The following is a 17,094-nucleotide window of genomic DNA, read 5'->3' as shown; positions in this document are numbered from 1 at the left end:
CTGTTTGGGAAACTGCTGTAGCGACATGGAAGGTAAACATGAATGGCAAAATTATGTTCATACTAGTAGAGACCAAACCAATATATTGGTTTAGCCAATATATATCAAACACACCGATGTGACCCGATTCTTTTTTTGTCAATTTCAACCTGGTGTCCCTGTCTTGGCCATGTCATTATAGGTGAAAAGAAAAAAGAAAAAAGTGCAACAAGCTCACAATGTGCTGCATTGTGACACTTTGTGAGCTTGTACTGTAGATCCGCTCATTTTGAAAATATTTAAATATGGCTTTGATTTAAACGTTTTATCTAAAAAAAAGTGATTTGCTTATTATTTGTTCGCTTATAAGTTATACGTTTAGTTACAAGAAACTTTAACCAAGTAAAAATTTGTTAATTACAAAATATGCGTCAAAACATGAGTAATAGTTATAAGAAACTTTAACCAATTTTTTTTTTTGTTAATTACAAAAACATGAGTAATCGGTGGTCTAGGGCTCTCCAAAAATCGGTCAGGCTCTAGTTCACATACACACACAGCTACCAATAAGCCCACGTAATCACAAAGCATGCACACACGCACGCACGCACGCACTCACACAGCCACACACACACACGCAGCTCAATTCCATATCACTACGAGCGGCCACGACCGGGAAACCAATGAAAACAAGTAATAAGACGATCTTTTATCAGACTTCACCAGCTCTTCCCTTGCCGAGTGACTGATGGTGGTGCACACTGCGAGGGTCTTAATGGCATACTTTGTGGTGGTCTGTCCAGCTCCCTGAAATGCCAGAGGGACACACATGGTACTACTACAAAAGACCCCGACTTGCAAAGAAAAGTTTGAGAAAACAAAATTGTTTATTTATTTGCTGCAGAAGGCTCACCGTTCAAAACAGGCCCTGAAATGTTTTTTTTTTATGTACAGGAAAATATATATAAAATATTTATATACAGTAGTTATTGTTTTGGGCGGACGGACGGACGGACGGACGGACGGACGGACGGACGGACGGACTGACCCTAGAGCCCCCCGGTGAGAAAAAAAGAAAAGAAAAGTTGTCACAACAGTGACAGCTCAACATGAAGACGCATCACATTTTCAATTGTCGGACGGAAACCTTGTCCAAAACCATTACTTTTCAGGAAATTGTAATAAATAACTTGTGTTACAATGGATCCAATGTAGTTATTTTATAAGTCACAAGTTAATACGTTTCATTGGTCCAATATTTATAAAACCCTCAGACACCACTTTGAACCTGCATGGCATCAATATCTTGGGCATGTCAAAGAAGTTTCAAAATCGTTGCAAGAATGCAGCTTTGTATCTGCCAGTGTGAACACAGCTGCTGTTCATGCTGGGTTCACACTGGCAGCTACAAAGCTACATGCTTATTGCTACCATTAAGTTTCAATGGAAGCCTGCGACATGAAGAAGCAACACCCAACATTTGTAGTTGCCTATGTTGAGCTGTGGCTTCAACTGCAGCTATAGAATGACCAGTGGTGGTGATAATCAAAATCTACGAAGTAACTAGTAACTAAAGTTGTCAAATAACTATAGTGGATTATAAGTACAATATTTGCCTCTGGGATGTTGTGGAGTAGAAGTAACATTATTGAAAATTGGAAGTACTCCAGTAAAAATACCTCAAAATTGTACTTAAGTACAGCACTTGAGTACATGTACATGTACATGTACAACAATTTTGAGGTATTTTTACAACTTTAGATACTATACTTTGTTGATTTTGATTATTATTACAAAACCACTTCAGAACTAGGCCTATATATATAGACTTTGGCAATTTGAAAATAGCCGATCTACAAGCTTTTGTTCGAGCTTTTAATTCTCTTAATTTTTTTGCTTCCTTCAATGCATGAGGAGTGAGCAGGCCGCTTCTTATCACCTGACAGGGGAGGAGTTTACCCCGGAGGACGTAGTGCGTGGAAGGAACACGTTATTCCAACCAGTTCCTTTCCCCTCCATCAGGCGCCCAGGCTGTCCAGGGGGAGGCAGTATAGAGACCAGGATTACTGCATGTTTTTTTGTGAGGGTACCTACCTACCCTAGGGGACACGGGAAGAACATGCAAACTCCACACAGAAAGGCCCTTTCGCCAACCCCACCTATAGGGTATGGGTGTTGTGAGCTTTTTGAGCTAATCATTTCCGTTATTATCTCTGTGTTCTGTTTAACCCCAGGCTTTAAAGTTTCCTTTATATTTTTCTTGCTCATTGGACGCATGCTTGACGTTGAGCAACACTTCGACAGCAACAACAGACAGGCTGTGTCTGTCGCTTTGTATCTTTTGTAGCTGCCAGTGTGAACGCAGCATTAGAGTTGTGGCAGTCCTTGAAAATAAGAGAACCACTGGTCTAAATCAGTGGTTCTCAAACGTTTTCATGTCAAGGACACCCAAATTGATATTTATTCGGCAGCGGACCCCCCCCCCCCCCCCCCCAAAAAAAAATATTCAAAATTATCAGACATTTTCCAAACACGTTCAAGATTTTTTTTTAAATGCTCAAAAACAGCAGATGTACAAGTAAGCCAACTTATAAATGGATACAGTGTTCCCCCCCAAGGTCCCCCCCCAAGGACCCCACTATGAGAGCCACTGGTCTAAATAATGCATACAGAGAGAGATCCTCCTATACTTCAGCAGCCAGCGCATCATGGTCCTCACCACACCTCCCTCCACAGCCTGCTGGGCGGCAGCAGGGGACTGTGGGAGCACGGCGCTCAGCACACCTGCAGCTCTCTGGAGGATGGAGGAGAATGTCCGAGTGAGAGGAGGAGGAGGAGGAGGAGGAGGAGGAGCGAACAGACACAGTACTGAGAACAGTACAGGAGAGAGACTAGAACAGTGAACAGGAGAGACACTGCAAACAGCATAGGAGAGAGATGAAGAAGCAAACGGTGTGTAGGAGAGGACAAAACCACAGCAGCAGAAGCAAAGGAGAGACGGGTGGAAAGAAGGAATTAAGGCAGGGAGAAGAGGAAGAGAGACAGAATTGGAAAATATGTGTAGGGGGTTCAGAGATTATGTATTTATTTAAGTGATTGATTGATTGATTGATTGATTGATACATTCATTCATTCATTTGCTTGCACTGGGTGATATTATGCTGATACTCACAAGGCCTGAAAATACTATGTGCTCTCTCTCTCTCTCTCTCTCCGAGCTGTATGAAGGTTTCATGGAAGTACAGAATATTTATTGCAAAGTTTTAAACTAGCAGTTGTAGATTAAATTAAAATCAAGATTGAGCAACTGCATGGCCTATTCCTCACCTTGAAATGTACAGATTGTGTACAAACAAGCTGCCAGAGACAGGCCGGGGGTCTGAGTGTGTGTGCTTCTTCTGCTCCGTCTGTCAGCTCTCCTGTTGAGCACGGCTGCCGGCTGGAGCCGCCTGGAGCTCACGCTGGACCACAACTCGCTTACTTGGCAATATATCAATAAGTCTGCCTTTAAGAAAATACAACTCCACTATGGATAAATACCATGTAAATATATTAGGTAATAATAGATTTAATATACTGAAACAAATGGAGGAAACGCTCTCTAGACATGTGTCCTTTGGTGGAACAGGTACATAAACACGGAATCCAAGAGGTACTGCTTTGTCTCCCTGCCCAGTGGGGTTAGAGTTCTTCTTGTTGGGAGACAAAGCAGTACCTCTTGGATTGTGTGTTTAGGTTTAATATGCTGTTTTTGAAAATAGTCAAATAATTTCCTGACAACGCAGAGCGTTGGGGGACATTAGGAGAGGACAGGGAGTGCCATTGGAGCGTGTGTAGAGCTAATATTGATGGCATTGTGTATCAATCTCTTAACAATATAATAAACACCATCAAGGCATGTGCACTGGGGCTTCAACAGCAGGCTTAGTGTGGGAGGGCTTTACATTTCCATGAGGCTTAAGGGCTTGATATACTGTACCTGTACAGTACGTACTTTATTGCTTGTGGTGGCGTGCACTGAACCTGCCAGTGTGTGGCTGAGTTATTGCATAAAACACTTTAGTAAAAGAATATATCAATATTTGAGAATTTCAGCAATGCTAGAAATGTCGAAAGCGTTCCAGAAGTGAGGTAGGAGACAGACGGAAGATAGCTAGAGGACTTAGAGGGCATCAGGAATGCAGCACATTAACACTAGATCAGTCATTAAAACATGCAACAGCACCTGGAGATGTTATTTTAATGAGCCATAATGATTCGCACAGACTGGCTCCTCCGAATTTTTCATTTGGGGATTTGATGTGGCCCATGGCCTTTACAATCCACACTGGCACTGGGCTAATGATTCACCTGAGGGAAGGCACATTAATAAAGATTAACATGAAAAGAAGGAAGGACATGCACACCCTAACCCCAAATTGGGCAGGTGCTGAGCGGAGGAAAAAAAGTGAAATGTAAAAGCAAAACGCTCGCACACCATGGGCTCCAGTTGCAAAGACTTTTTATTGCATCCGCGTGCTGCTGTGAGGTTCAGTAGACTGCATTACATTAATAACACTTCAGTAGACTGCATTACATTAATAACACTAACCTGTTTGAGTTGAACTTGCTTTTCCTTTTTAATTGTAGGCTACGTTCTGTAACACTGCTTGAAATTGAATCACAGTCTGTATAAGTTTAATAAACCGATGATGAAAAACGATATATGCAAATCTATCTGCTAAGGTTGTTAACTAAGCTTACTTGTAATAAGCAAACCTTGGAATAGATTGCTTGGTCTAATGGCCTACAGTGTTTTTCCGTTGTTCCCTGGGAGCAACGAGAAAGCTAATCATGCCGCACTTTGATTGGATGGGAGTTTTACTGTGAGGGCCCTGCGGCCCCCTGGGTAGAAACTTAACCACCAGTACGTCTATAAACCTGTTTACTGATAATCCCCATGCAACGACACTGTGTGTCAATGCTTTTTCCAGGCCTAATGCCTCTGGTGTTCACAGCTACTCCACAGTGCAGCGGAAACGATGTGAAAGGTAATGCGATTGTTTGATCCACGGGGAGTTTTTGCGGGGTACTGTAGCGTTAAAGTGATGTAAAGAGACTGTTGACACTTTACCGAGATGATTCCTCCATTGCTTCTGTTCAGCAGGGCCAGACGCAGACTGCAGAGGGATATAGCATGCTCCTATAAGAAAAGAAGAAAATCATTTTCAACAACAAGAAAATCAATTTTCACACACACTATGATGTCCACATAGGAAATATTACACTGGAAGGTTAACTGCAAGGCTATCTCTATTGCCTTTGTCCAGATCCTTGTAGATTCTTCCCTTCTATTATGTCATGGTATTCATATTTTCAGAAATAGTGAAAAGAGCCGAACTACAAGCTCATGCAATGCATTGTAGATCTTGTATTTAGCCGATTTTCGTCATGCATCGTAGAACGAAGTATACGGTATAGGGCTAAAGTGGTGTGAGGTTTTGGCTTTGAGTAGCTGAACTCTCAGCTATAGGACCGCGACTAGGCTGCCTGGGAAGCGGAAAGGCTCCCAGTTCAATCCCCGGCTCCTCCTGTCCTGACAGTGTGTCGAAGTGTCCTTGAGCAAGACACTGAACCTCTATTTTCTCCCAAACGACCTGGTTGGTGCCTTGCATGGTTTCCTCTGCTGTGTCGGAATGTGAGTGTATGTGTGTGTGGGGGAATGGGTGAATGTGAAAGTGAAGTACATTGCAAAGCACATTTGAATGACCAAAGCACTAATATACCGTATATATATGCAGCCCATTTACAGGTACCATTTAAAAAGTAAACGTTGTCTGTGTCAACAAGGAGATAGTAGGGCATCTACAGTCAAACACTTGTTGTTATTCAGATCCCAGGAGAAAACTGAGACGCATCATCAGGCAAAGGAGCAACAACATCGATCAATAGGTCTGTTTACCTGAACAGCTGGAGAGGTGACAGTCGACACATTGATTATCAGCCCGAGTAGCGGATAAAGTACCTCATTGTATTCATGGCCACTGCAGTCGCTCTGCAATGACAACCAATATAGTATATCGTCACTGTCAGGCAGAAATCTCTTATCTCCATATTCTAACTTTGTGCTTTTTTTGTAAATTAACGCCCTACCTGATCATACTACAGCGTCAAAACACAAAAGCATCAAATGTAACAGATCTACAAACTCGAAACGCGGTGTGAAGCGGCGCGTTTTGAGCTTGTAGATTTGCTACTTTTGCTGTTTTTGAATTTGAATCCTGAAAAGTAACAGTTTTGGACATATGAGGTTTCCACCCGACAGACACGTTGTATATAGACAGGACAGTAAATATATAGGCAATCAATGTCGTATGCAGGAATAGAGCTACAGCTGATGTCCTTGTCGTGCAAAACAACATTTCAAAAGGCACTTAAAATTTTAAAAGGTACTAAACATTTTAAAAGCTACTAAAGTTATTCGTAAATGTATGTCGTAAATGTACTTACTTAATGTACTTAATCTCCACCACCGAATCTCTTGAATAAATTGGACGCATACTTCTTCCACAACTGAAGGGAGGGAGAACTTAGTTGTGAACTTTGTTATAATGTAGACAACCATCATATATTCACCATAGCAGCCAGAAAGGCTTCCCAACTGTCCGTACACTGAGCCAGGTTGTGTCGAATTACATCATCTTCAGCCAGACAGCGTATCGTGGATATCAGTGCTGGAAGCACATTGGATGTGCTTATGTTTTTCTGAAAAATAGAGCACACACACACACACACACACACACACACACACACACACACACACACACACACACACACACACACACACACACACACACACACACACACACACACACAGAGGTTTGTATTACTATACTTGTGAGGACATCAACATCTTAGGACGGCATTGAAAATAGCCGGAGAATAACAGGCTATTTTTTGGTGTGTGACATCGCCGCAATACCAATAGGGAAAACTCTAACCCCAACCCCTAAACCTAATCTCTAAATGTCTAATCGTAACCCTAACCCCAACCTTGAATCTTTTCCTAATTGTTAGTATTCAAATCTACATGTGGAGACATTTGGCCCTCACTGGTATACTAATAAAGTTACACACACACACACACACACACACACACACACACACACACACACACACCGACGCACGCTCACCCGTGCGCACACGCACACACATTATACTAGGCACGTACAGATACACAGACACTCATACATATAAATACACATTCACATTCTAACAATTTTGTATGGCAACACACAAGCAATGTCTGTAATACAAAGTGCTATGTCCATGATGAAACTTTATATAGCTGAATATCTCACCAGTGTTGTGGCGAAAGGGAGAGCAATACATTCTGTAAAAACATCTCTGATCTGTATGCGAAATCTGTAGAGGACATATGAAATACACAAAAAAAAGGAAATGTAAAAGATGTTGGGTAATAGTTGGTAGGAACTTTGGTAGAACTTTGGGTTGGATAGAGACCAGAATACCAGAATCAAACTTAGACCCATCTGTTCAATCTAATTTCAGACCTGTCTCTCAGCTACAGTACCTCTTATCTAAAGGTCCTGGAGGAAGTTGTTTATGCGCAGCTGCAGTCATTTTTAATCAAACATGTCATTCACGAAAAGCTTCAGTCTGGCTTTAAACCAAGCCACATAGACCTGATGTTAGCTGGCGATTCTGGTTGTCTGGCCGTTTTGGTGATCTCACAGTGGCCTTTGACACTGTGGATCACAGGATCCTGTTATCACAACTTGAGCACTACTTTGGCATTATAGTTATATAATGATCAGATATGAGTTTCTCTGTTCAGCGAGGGACATTTTCAGATCAGCTCAGTAGTTCAAAACTGTTTATTTCAGTCGTGACTCTTTGCTAAGGTTAAGGCCGATCTCCCCTGGCACAACTTGAGATGGTAATTAATGCTTTTGTTTCATCTACTGTAGGCTCTAAGCTGCAGCTGTCGCTAAAGTGACTGCAGCTTGTTCATAATGCAGCTGCAATTTGTTTTTAATAATACAAACAATCATAGGGAAGACGGCTTGGGGATTAAACAAGAGAGGTGAGGTTGAGATGGTTTGGACATGTGCAGAGGAGGGATGAGGGGTGTATTGGGAGGAGAAGAGAATGGCCAAAAAGAAGGTTTATGGATGCATGCATGTGGCTGGAGTGACCAAGGACGATGCAGAGAACAGAGGCAGATGAAAAGAGATGATCCGCTTTGGCGACCCCTGATGGGAAAGAAGATTATTTGTTTTTAAAGCCGTTAATGAGCTGGCTTCCCCTATATCTTGCTGATCTCCTACACGTCACACTACAGCTACTGGATGTCCCGAGATATGAACAAAAAAAGCAGGGGTGATTGAGCCTTTGCTGTGAAAGAGCCTACCCCTCCATTTTAGATCAGCCCAGTCCATAGAGCAGGGGTCTTCAACATTTTTTTCAGGCCAGGCCAAGAGAGATGATGCAGCAGGGACCCCCAATACATGATGGATTCATGTTAAATGTGTATTTTCAGACTTGTAACCACTTAAACCCTCAATACTTTGTAAACTTGACCTTTGGCTCTGTACTTGGTCTGCTCTTTTTTCCCTGTACACCAAACCACTTCACCGAAAAGAGCCGGGCTACAAGCTCACAACGCGTAACAGACGCGCTGTGAGCTTGTAGATCTGCTATTTTCTGCTAATGTCCCCCCCAGAATAGGAAGGATGCGAGGGTTCAAGTGGTTAATGAAAAAAAAAAAAAGATCCCCATCACACCAAGATTTGGCGGCCCAGCTGCAGTATATCTGAGGACTCCCTAGGGGCCCCGGACCCCCTGTTGAAGATAGAGGCTCCATGTGAGGACGCGGAGGCATCTGTGTGTACGCTGGAACAATAACATTCCACCCGCGATCGGCCATTTTGGGGCTCGTTGAAAATGGGTGGTTTTCAATGCAAAAAAAGGAAACTGAGATAAGAGTGTTTTTCAAAAAATCCTATAGTCAGGGTGGATGGATGTGACGTTTTTTGGAATGACGTCACATCCACATACTTCTTCTCTGAGTGACGATGGATCATCCCAAAGCTGTGTTAGGGTGCCCCTTGTGGAATTTTCAAAAAAATAATAATTTGATTTTATGCGTCTTGATGGGCAAGTGCACTATTTAATAGAGCGACTTTATGCGTCCATGACGGGAAATGAGTTAATCTTAGTTGGCCTCTTGATGTTGTGAAGTGTTAATGAACCGCTGACAACTGAGAGTTGATGAGAGGGTTCAACACCACGGCCAGCGCCGGGCCCTCAGTCAACTCATTGAAGGAGTATATGTGCCAATGTGTGTGTTTAATCAACTTGAAATGATGACGCGTGCGATTTGATTAGCACGTGCTGACAGCTGCGTAGTTTCTGATGCAGCTTGAGCTACGAATACAGCCGACATCTCCCTCAGGCTACTGCTGGCTCTCCACGGTGGAAGACGCAGTGCTTGATTATGGGTAGTAAGCAAAACACTCGACTTCCATGAGTTGTTGAAAGGTGAATTGATACAGAACTGACTGGCTCTTTGTTTCTTGTTTTATAAGCAACATAGGACTTATTGATTTGGCATTGAACTTCCTTCAATGGACGATACCAATACCACCGACCGGTAAAGAACCTGTGGTGATGTTGAATGATTTTGCTTTTGCTATCATCGGTCTGCTCTTTTACCCTCTACACCAAACCTCTTCACCGAAAATAGCCGATCTGCATAGTAGACGCGCTGTGAGCTTGTAGATCTGCCATTTTTGGCTAATGTTCCTCCCAGAATAGGGATGCGAGGGTTCAAGAGGTTAATGTAAAAAAAAAAAAAAAGGTCCCCATCACACATAGATTTGGCGGCCCCCGTGTAGTATCTCTGAGGACTCCCTAGGGGCCCCGGACCCCCTGTTGAAGACACCTGCCATAGAGGCTTTGAAATCTTCACCCAATGACTGCATTTTTCTCCTTAGCCTTTAGTTGGCCCTGGCCTCTTGATGTTGTGAAGTCAAGTGTCAATGAACCACTGACAACTGAGAGTTGATGAGAGGGTTCAGCACCACGGCCAGCGCCGGGCCCTCAGTCAACTCATTAAAGGGATTGTAGGCAAGTTCAGAGATAAACAAAGAAAAAAACTCCAGCAGTTTGTTTCCCCGACCACCAGGGGGTGACGCAGGGAGGACTTCCATAGAGTTAAGGGGACTTCTAAACGGGCCATGCCGAATATAGGTTGCTTTATTCGGATACAATTCGCGGAACTGCCCGCCCCTGCCGGTTCTCTGAATTTGTATTTTTAAATAGGCTCTTTCATGACAAATTGACCACATATATGAAGTTAAACAACTAAATTCTATCCAAACGCTATCTGAAAAGTAAATTATGTGCCTCAAAAGCGAAGTTTGAGAGCGTTTTAAAACCGAAAGTAAAAAGTTCACACGGACGCGCACGGATGCGCACATGCGTGCGTTAATTTACGCCCCGGAAAAACATAAACAGTAGGGAAAATACGGATTTCAGAAAGAGGACTATGTTTCAATGCAGGAAAACACCCCAGCATCATTATATAGTGGCTGATAGAGGGGGAAAAATGCAAAATATATATATATAGATATTTTTAAAATGTAGGCTTAATGTTGCCAACAATCCCTTTAAAGGAGTATATGTGCCAATGTTTGTGTTTAATCAACTTGAAATGATGACACGTGCGATCTGTTTAACACGTGCCGACTGCGTAGTCGGCACGTAGTTTCTGATCAAGCCTGGGCTACGAATACAGCCGACATCTCCCTCAGGCTACTGCTGGCTCTCCACGGTGGAAGACACATTGCTTGGTAATGGGTAGTAAGCAAAACACTCCACTTCCATGAGTTGTTGAAAGGTGAATTGATACAGAACTGACTGGCTCTTTGTTTCTTGTTTTATAAGCAACATAGGACTTATTGATTTGGCCTTGAACTTGCTTTAATGGACAATACCACCGACCGGTAAGAACCTGTGTTGATGTTGAATGATTTAGCTTTTCCGCCCTTTCCGCGCTGACCCCGCTGATGGAACAAATCCATAAATAAATGGACACTTTGTTCATTCGAACTGTGTGCCTCTGTTATTAGTTACGGTCAGTCTTTACAATGTGAATTGTTGTTGTGACCTTGTCTTTGGTCTTACAGTGTTATTAATTTGTGTTATTCTGCCTCTGTTATTGGTTACGATCGATCAGTCTTCACAATGTGTATTGTTGTTGTAACCTTGCCTGTTGTCTTTCATTTGTGTTATGTCCTGTCTTGTTCTTTCTCATATGAAACTTTTTTTCTGTTTGTTTTGTTATTTTACTTTGTGACATAAGTTTGTGAGGACTTTACCTTACAGAACCAGGATATACTATAGGCTCCTGACCTACCGCTGGTTTCTAAGGCTACTTACTTACTTACTTACTCACTCCACTCGCAGAGCAAACTAATAATGGTGGATGTATACAGTATAAACCTAAATCTAATCTGAATCATAACATTGTGAACAAATAATTTACTTCACACTGCGCTCTGTCTACAGCCCATTGTTTGGGAACCACTGCTCTAAAGTTAGAAAAGCGTCCCCTCGTCTGTTTGCTGCACTGGGCCACATTTGTAGCTTCCACAGAGGATTGGTGAGTAAATGGAAAAATATGTACATTATGATTAGTCGTGATTCAGTGACACAGTTCTGTCATCACATACTGTACCTTTTGGTTGCACACTGGTCAGTGACGCTGCAAAGTTCTGAGTTGGCCTCGTTTTCCTCCTTATGCCTGATTTAGACTTGGTTGCGCATCGTGTCATGCACCGAAAATGGCTCTCAAGATCTCACCGTGTGTGAGCTTGTAGACGCATAAACAAAGCAATGTGCACATGAGGTTGTAGATCACGACCCCAAGGTTCTACCAAAGTTTAAGCATTGCTTTAAATACATTAGAGCAGATGATTACATGAATTGTCATATTCATTCCACTGCATATTCCTATGGCTTTTGTTTACATAAGTAGCAGGATTAAGTGAGGACTTTTAGGCAGGATTTTATGTCTCCAATACGGTGACAATCAATCAGAGTAGGTAATTAGTTAAGTCTACTGCTTTTGTAATGTAAACTATCCTGGTGCAAGTTTCATTTTCAAGTTTGTCCATATTTGCATAAGTTATTCAAGAGTTCTAACTAGGGCTGCAACTGTCAATTATTTCCTAGCTAATGTACCGTGACTCAACCATAACCATATAAGGAGTTCCCAATGCAGCTACGCCCAAATATGGAGTTTTGTCTAAACTCAATGTGTCGTCATGGCAATGTGTCAACTCCACACAGAGAGGCCCTTTCGCCAACCCCACCTAGGGTATGGGCACTGATGACGCAGAGGAGAGAAATGAAATGCATTTGTGATGGACGTTTTATTCACTTTATGTCTGAGAGCATGCCAGCATGTTGATTTATAGAGAATGCTGCATCTCTTGGCCCATGTGGAAACATTACATTAAATGTATTTCATACTTATGGATACAACGTATGGCAGTTTAATTGACTGTCTGATGGGATACAGCGTTCTGAAAACTGCTGAGAATCTGAAAATAATTTCTCACACAGCAATAAGGTCCATCAATTTTCTTGACTGTTATTGAAAAAAAATCCTGCGTTACTCCGCTGGGACTTATGTATCTGAAAAACCTTTCGTCTGTGGCAAGGTTCTGCACAGCAGTCAGTGCTGCTGTGGTCTCTCTGCGCTTGTCTGGCTTTGAGATGCAGGCCATTAGGTTTTTCATCAACCTGCAGGAGACCAATTTACAATTTGAAGCATTTAGCAGACGCTCTTAATTCAGAGTGATTTACAGTAAGCAAGGTAAACACGAGGCAATACATCAATTTGATGATATCAATCATAAATATCAAACACATCAGATAGTCTACATCTGCCATAAGGAAATGCATTAAATAATTCATATTGTATGTAATGTAAAATGGTGAGGTTCTTGCATAAGCCCCCCTAGGGTTTATTACCTCACCGGCACAACAACTAACTGTCAACTTTCCCATGGAAAGAACGAACATATCATGCATATATATATATATATATATATATATATATATATATATATATATATATATATATATATATATATATATATATATATATATATATATATATATAACTGTTGTGCAAATCAACTAAATGAAATCATTGTGTTTAATTATTTTGCCCTTATTTTCTTGGGACTGCGTTGCAATTGATTATTATTATTGTCTCCGCCAGGCCGAAAGGCATGGCGAGAGAGTATGTTTTCGCCCCTGTCCGTCCGTCCGTCCGTCCGTCCTGTCTGTGTGTGAACAGCTAATCTCTGGCACCGTTGGCCCGGTCGCTCTGAAACTGTGCACACACACTCCCTGGATGCCAATTCAGAACCTCTGCCTCAAATTTTTCACATGGGCCTGTTATAGCACCACCTGGAGGCCAATTTGTGCAAAACCCATTTCTTTATATTACTCCTACAGATTTTATCCAAACGTCATGCAAATCGGTACACAGTATCTCTATAGTCATCTGATCAACACGGATCTGTCCGATTTCCCATATTCCATCCTCATTGGCTAAGGTTGGCTTCCAAAATTTGCAGGATTGGTCCGTTTTGAACAAAATGCCTCAAATCATGAACGCAGCTTGCGATTTCTGTGAAATTTCACAAACACATTCCCACTACGCCGACGAACAAATGGCACTTGACATTTTTCAAATCAGCCTCATGGTGGCGCTATAAAAGGCTGATTTGTGTTTTTAACTATAACTACACCGATCTGCATGAAAAAAACTCCCTAGAGGCCAAGGATTTTTTTTTCTTCACATTTGCCTTTTATAGAGGCCCACTTATGTAAAACACATTTTTGGATATTAAGCCTTCAGATTTTATCCAAATTTCACACAAATCGGTACACATGATCTCTATAGTCATGTGATCAAGATGGAACTGTTTGATTTTTCATATTTCATCCTGATTGGCTAACATTGACATCTAAAGTTTGCAGAAGTGGCCTGTTTTGAACAAAATGCCACAAATCATCAACGCAGCGTCCGATTGAGGTGACACTTTGCATGCACATTCGCACTATGTTGAAGAACAAATGCCACCCTTTAACATTGCCCTATTATAGCGCCACCAGGAGGCCGATTTTTTCAACACTTTTCTTTTTTGTATTACTCCTACAAATGTTGTCCAATCATCATGCAAATCGGTACCCATTATCTCTATAGTCAAGTGATCAAGATGGTTCTGTCCGATTTTTCATATTCCATCCTGATTGGCGAATTCCGAACATTGTTGGCCCACAATAACCTACCTGACCTGGCGGAGACCTGTGCTCCGAGGAGCACTTTTTCTAGTTATTATTATACTGACTTGGAAGGCTCAAGTCAGAGCTCTGTAGTCTGGTCTGGCCAACCAGTGGGAGACAGACTTTACCACTTGAACCCTAGTGTTCCAATTCTGGGAATTTCACCAGAAATAGCTGATCTGCAAGCTTGCAAGTTGCAACATGTTGTGATCTGCTATTTTCTGTGAATACATTTGGTGTGGACTGGAAAAGGGAGAGGACCAATTATAGATGCGTGGGGGACCTCGGTGTGGTTAAGTTAGATCAAGGTAGAATTCCTGGACTTTGTTTCCTGAGCTACAAAAAAAAAACGTTTGTGTTGTTGTTGTAAAACAATGCAGCACTGTCTTCTTCTTTTGTGAAAAGTACATTCACATTTTGGTACAGAAGTTAGCAGTCGTTGGCAATACAGTGTGAATGTCACCTAGGCTAGGTCTTGTTTAGATTCAATGCAATGGTAACAAACATGCTTATACAAAGTTATGAGGCAGGTGTATCAAGTGCCTTGATGGTGTACAACATCATTAGACTCTCTTTATACCACAAAAATTATGAGACCTAAAATCACATTACATTAATGTGAGTTCTGCCTAGTGCCGTTCCAGAATCCAGTTTTTTGACACTGACAAAAAAAAAAGCTATTCAAATACGCGATTTGAAGGACCATAGGCGCAGGTTTTTAACTGTGGCAGATCCGTTATGGAGTTATGGAATTTCTGTACCGTACCACTCGTCCTAGGATATCATAACGTCATACTAAATGTAAGAATAACGTCGGGCGAAATTCTCCTTTAAAACATTTGAATTTTTCAACCACTGATATAGCAACATACGTTTTCCAGAAAGCTGTTAGGATTTAGAAGACATGTTTTTGAATCGGCCTCAGGTCAAAACAAACGCAGAAACATCATACTCTGCTTTTGCCCTGCTGAAGTATAAAGTGATAACAACATTCTGACATCTCTTACGTGCACAGATTCAAGTTGTCAGTGGTCAGACGCCTCCCATGTGGTGTCTGGGAGTATAAACACAGCAGCCCCAGGCATTCGTTCTGCACAGCAATGTCTTCTGACGTTAATAAGTCAACAACAGACTGGCTGTGGACTGGGAATGTCATCAGAATCTTCTGGTTTTCATCTAATAGCAGAAAAAGACACAAAGGAGACTCTTTGTGTGTCCTACCGGAACAGCTGCATATCCATGAATTCAAGTCTCCATGGGGTGACTAATTGATAGAAAAAAAATATCATTTTGGGGGTGAACTATCCCTTTAACACCAGAAGGCACTGGTGAAGCGTAATGATTGACTAATGACTTGCTCTGAGTCTATGAATGAACTATTATTACATTTTGGCTCAGAAACTCTCAGATTGGAACATTCATAGTTTTTTGTCAAAGGCCCCAGCTTTGACCGAATTAACTTTCTGGTCATTAGGAAGGGATTAAAAGATATAAAAGTGTGCGTGAAGTCATGAAAGGATTTTGCTGTATTGTCTCTGTCGGGTGGAAACCTCATTATGTGCATAACTGTTACTTTTCAGGATTCAAAAATAGCAAAAGTAGCTGATCTATAATCTGAAAACCTGTGGCTTTCCATGGAATGATAAACTACTTAGTAATATTTGGGTCTTATTTGGTGTAAGCTTGGACCCTGGCATCCCTATTTTGGGGTTAACATTCGGCGAAAATAGCTGATCTACAATCCCGCATCGCAATGTGATTAGATCCGCTATTTTCTGAAAAGAATATAGGGTTTAAGTGATTAAATGAAACTTTTGACGGCTGTGTCAGTGATTTGCTGCAGTAGGCAAAAGTGGGCACATTTGTAACAATATTCCAGGCATTTATTTTCTGTGGTGAAGCCCACATAGCAAGTGATTATTTAATAATGGAAAGCTTTGGCGGGCTGTGAACACGATGATGGAATAACTTAACATATTTGACACACATAACATTTTCTTCATATTACTGTCAACTCTTTGAAGGGAAAATGAAATGTGACTCAAATGCCTATGAACCATTTCCATTGCAAATCACCCTCCACAATCTGAGCACAGAGGCACACAGCTCATGGGCAAAGGGCTCCTTTGATCTCTGGAACAAACAGCTGTGGGGACAAACAAACTAACACGGTTACTCATCCACTTTCACTTTGTTATTTTGGGCATGTCACTTACTTACTTTCTTGTTAGGCGGTAATTGTCAAAAAAACAAACAAACAATTTTGAAAATTTCAAAATGTCAAAATAGAAAAAATTGCAATGTGCTACAAGCTGACACCAAATTGTGATGTGATGTGTGTGAACTATTCCTTTAAACCCTATATTTAAGCCCCTATATTTTGTGGTTTAACAATACAACTTGGTGGACCCCCAAAATGATATGTATTTGGCCGCGGACCCCCCATCTGAAAATGTTTCATGCCAGGGACCACCAGAAGAGAAGATTTGTGTTAAAAAAATATCTAACACTTTCAAAAGTTTTAAAAAATGTTCAAAAATAGCAGATGTACTAGCTCGCAGGGCGGCACAAAGTGACGTGCTGTGAGCTTGTAGATCTGCTATTTTTGAAAACCAAACCACTGTTCTAAATCCTAAGAGTTTTCTGATATATTATATATACATACATACATGCATACATACATACAAGCTAAAATCTAAAATGACACAGATGCTTTCAAGGTTTTAAGGGGTTAAAATACCCAAT

At 41.4% G+C, this 17,094-nt stretch overlaps 1 protein-coding gene across 1 annotated transcript in view; it reads right to left on the bottom strand.

Moving 5' to 3' along the window:
* Positions 1 to 17,094, bottom strand: part of ttc12 (tetratricopeptide repeat domain 12) — a gene marked incomplete at its 3' end in the record, with an annotated part of 33,938 nt that overhangs the window by 1,445 nt on the left and 15,399 nt on the right. Inside the window, exons 9-13 of the mRNA XM_080429262.1 lie at positions 16,407 to 16,495; positions 15,357 to 15,525; positions 3,307 to 3,428; positions 2,699 to 2,847; positions 683 to 786 (exon numbers count right to left, since the gene is read on the bottom strand). Of these exons, the coding sequence (XP_080285388.1) occupies positions 683 to 786; positions 2,699 to 2,847; positions 3,307 to 3,428; positions 15,357 to 15,525; positions 16,407 to 16,495 (633 nt within the window). The remainder of the gene's footprint in view (positions 1 to 682; positions 787 to 2,698; positions 2,848 to 3,306; positions 3,429 to 15,356; positions 15,526 to 16,406; positions 16,496 to 17,094) is intronic.

Source organism: Gymnoscopelus braueri (genome assembly GCF_963280865.1).
Source record: "Gymnoscopelus braueri genome assembly, chromosome: 5".
In the NCBI taxonomy this organism is placed as follows: Eukaryota; Metazoa; Chordata; class Actinopteri; order Myctophiformes; family Myctophidae; genus Gymnoscopelus; species Gymnoscopelus braueri.
Note: the sequence above shows the minus strand (reverse complement) of the source record. Positions and strands in the feature narration are given on the sequence as shown.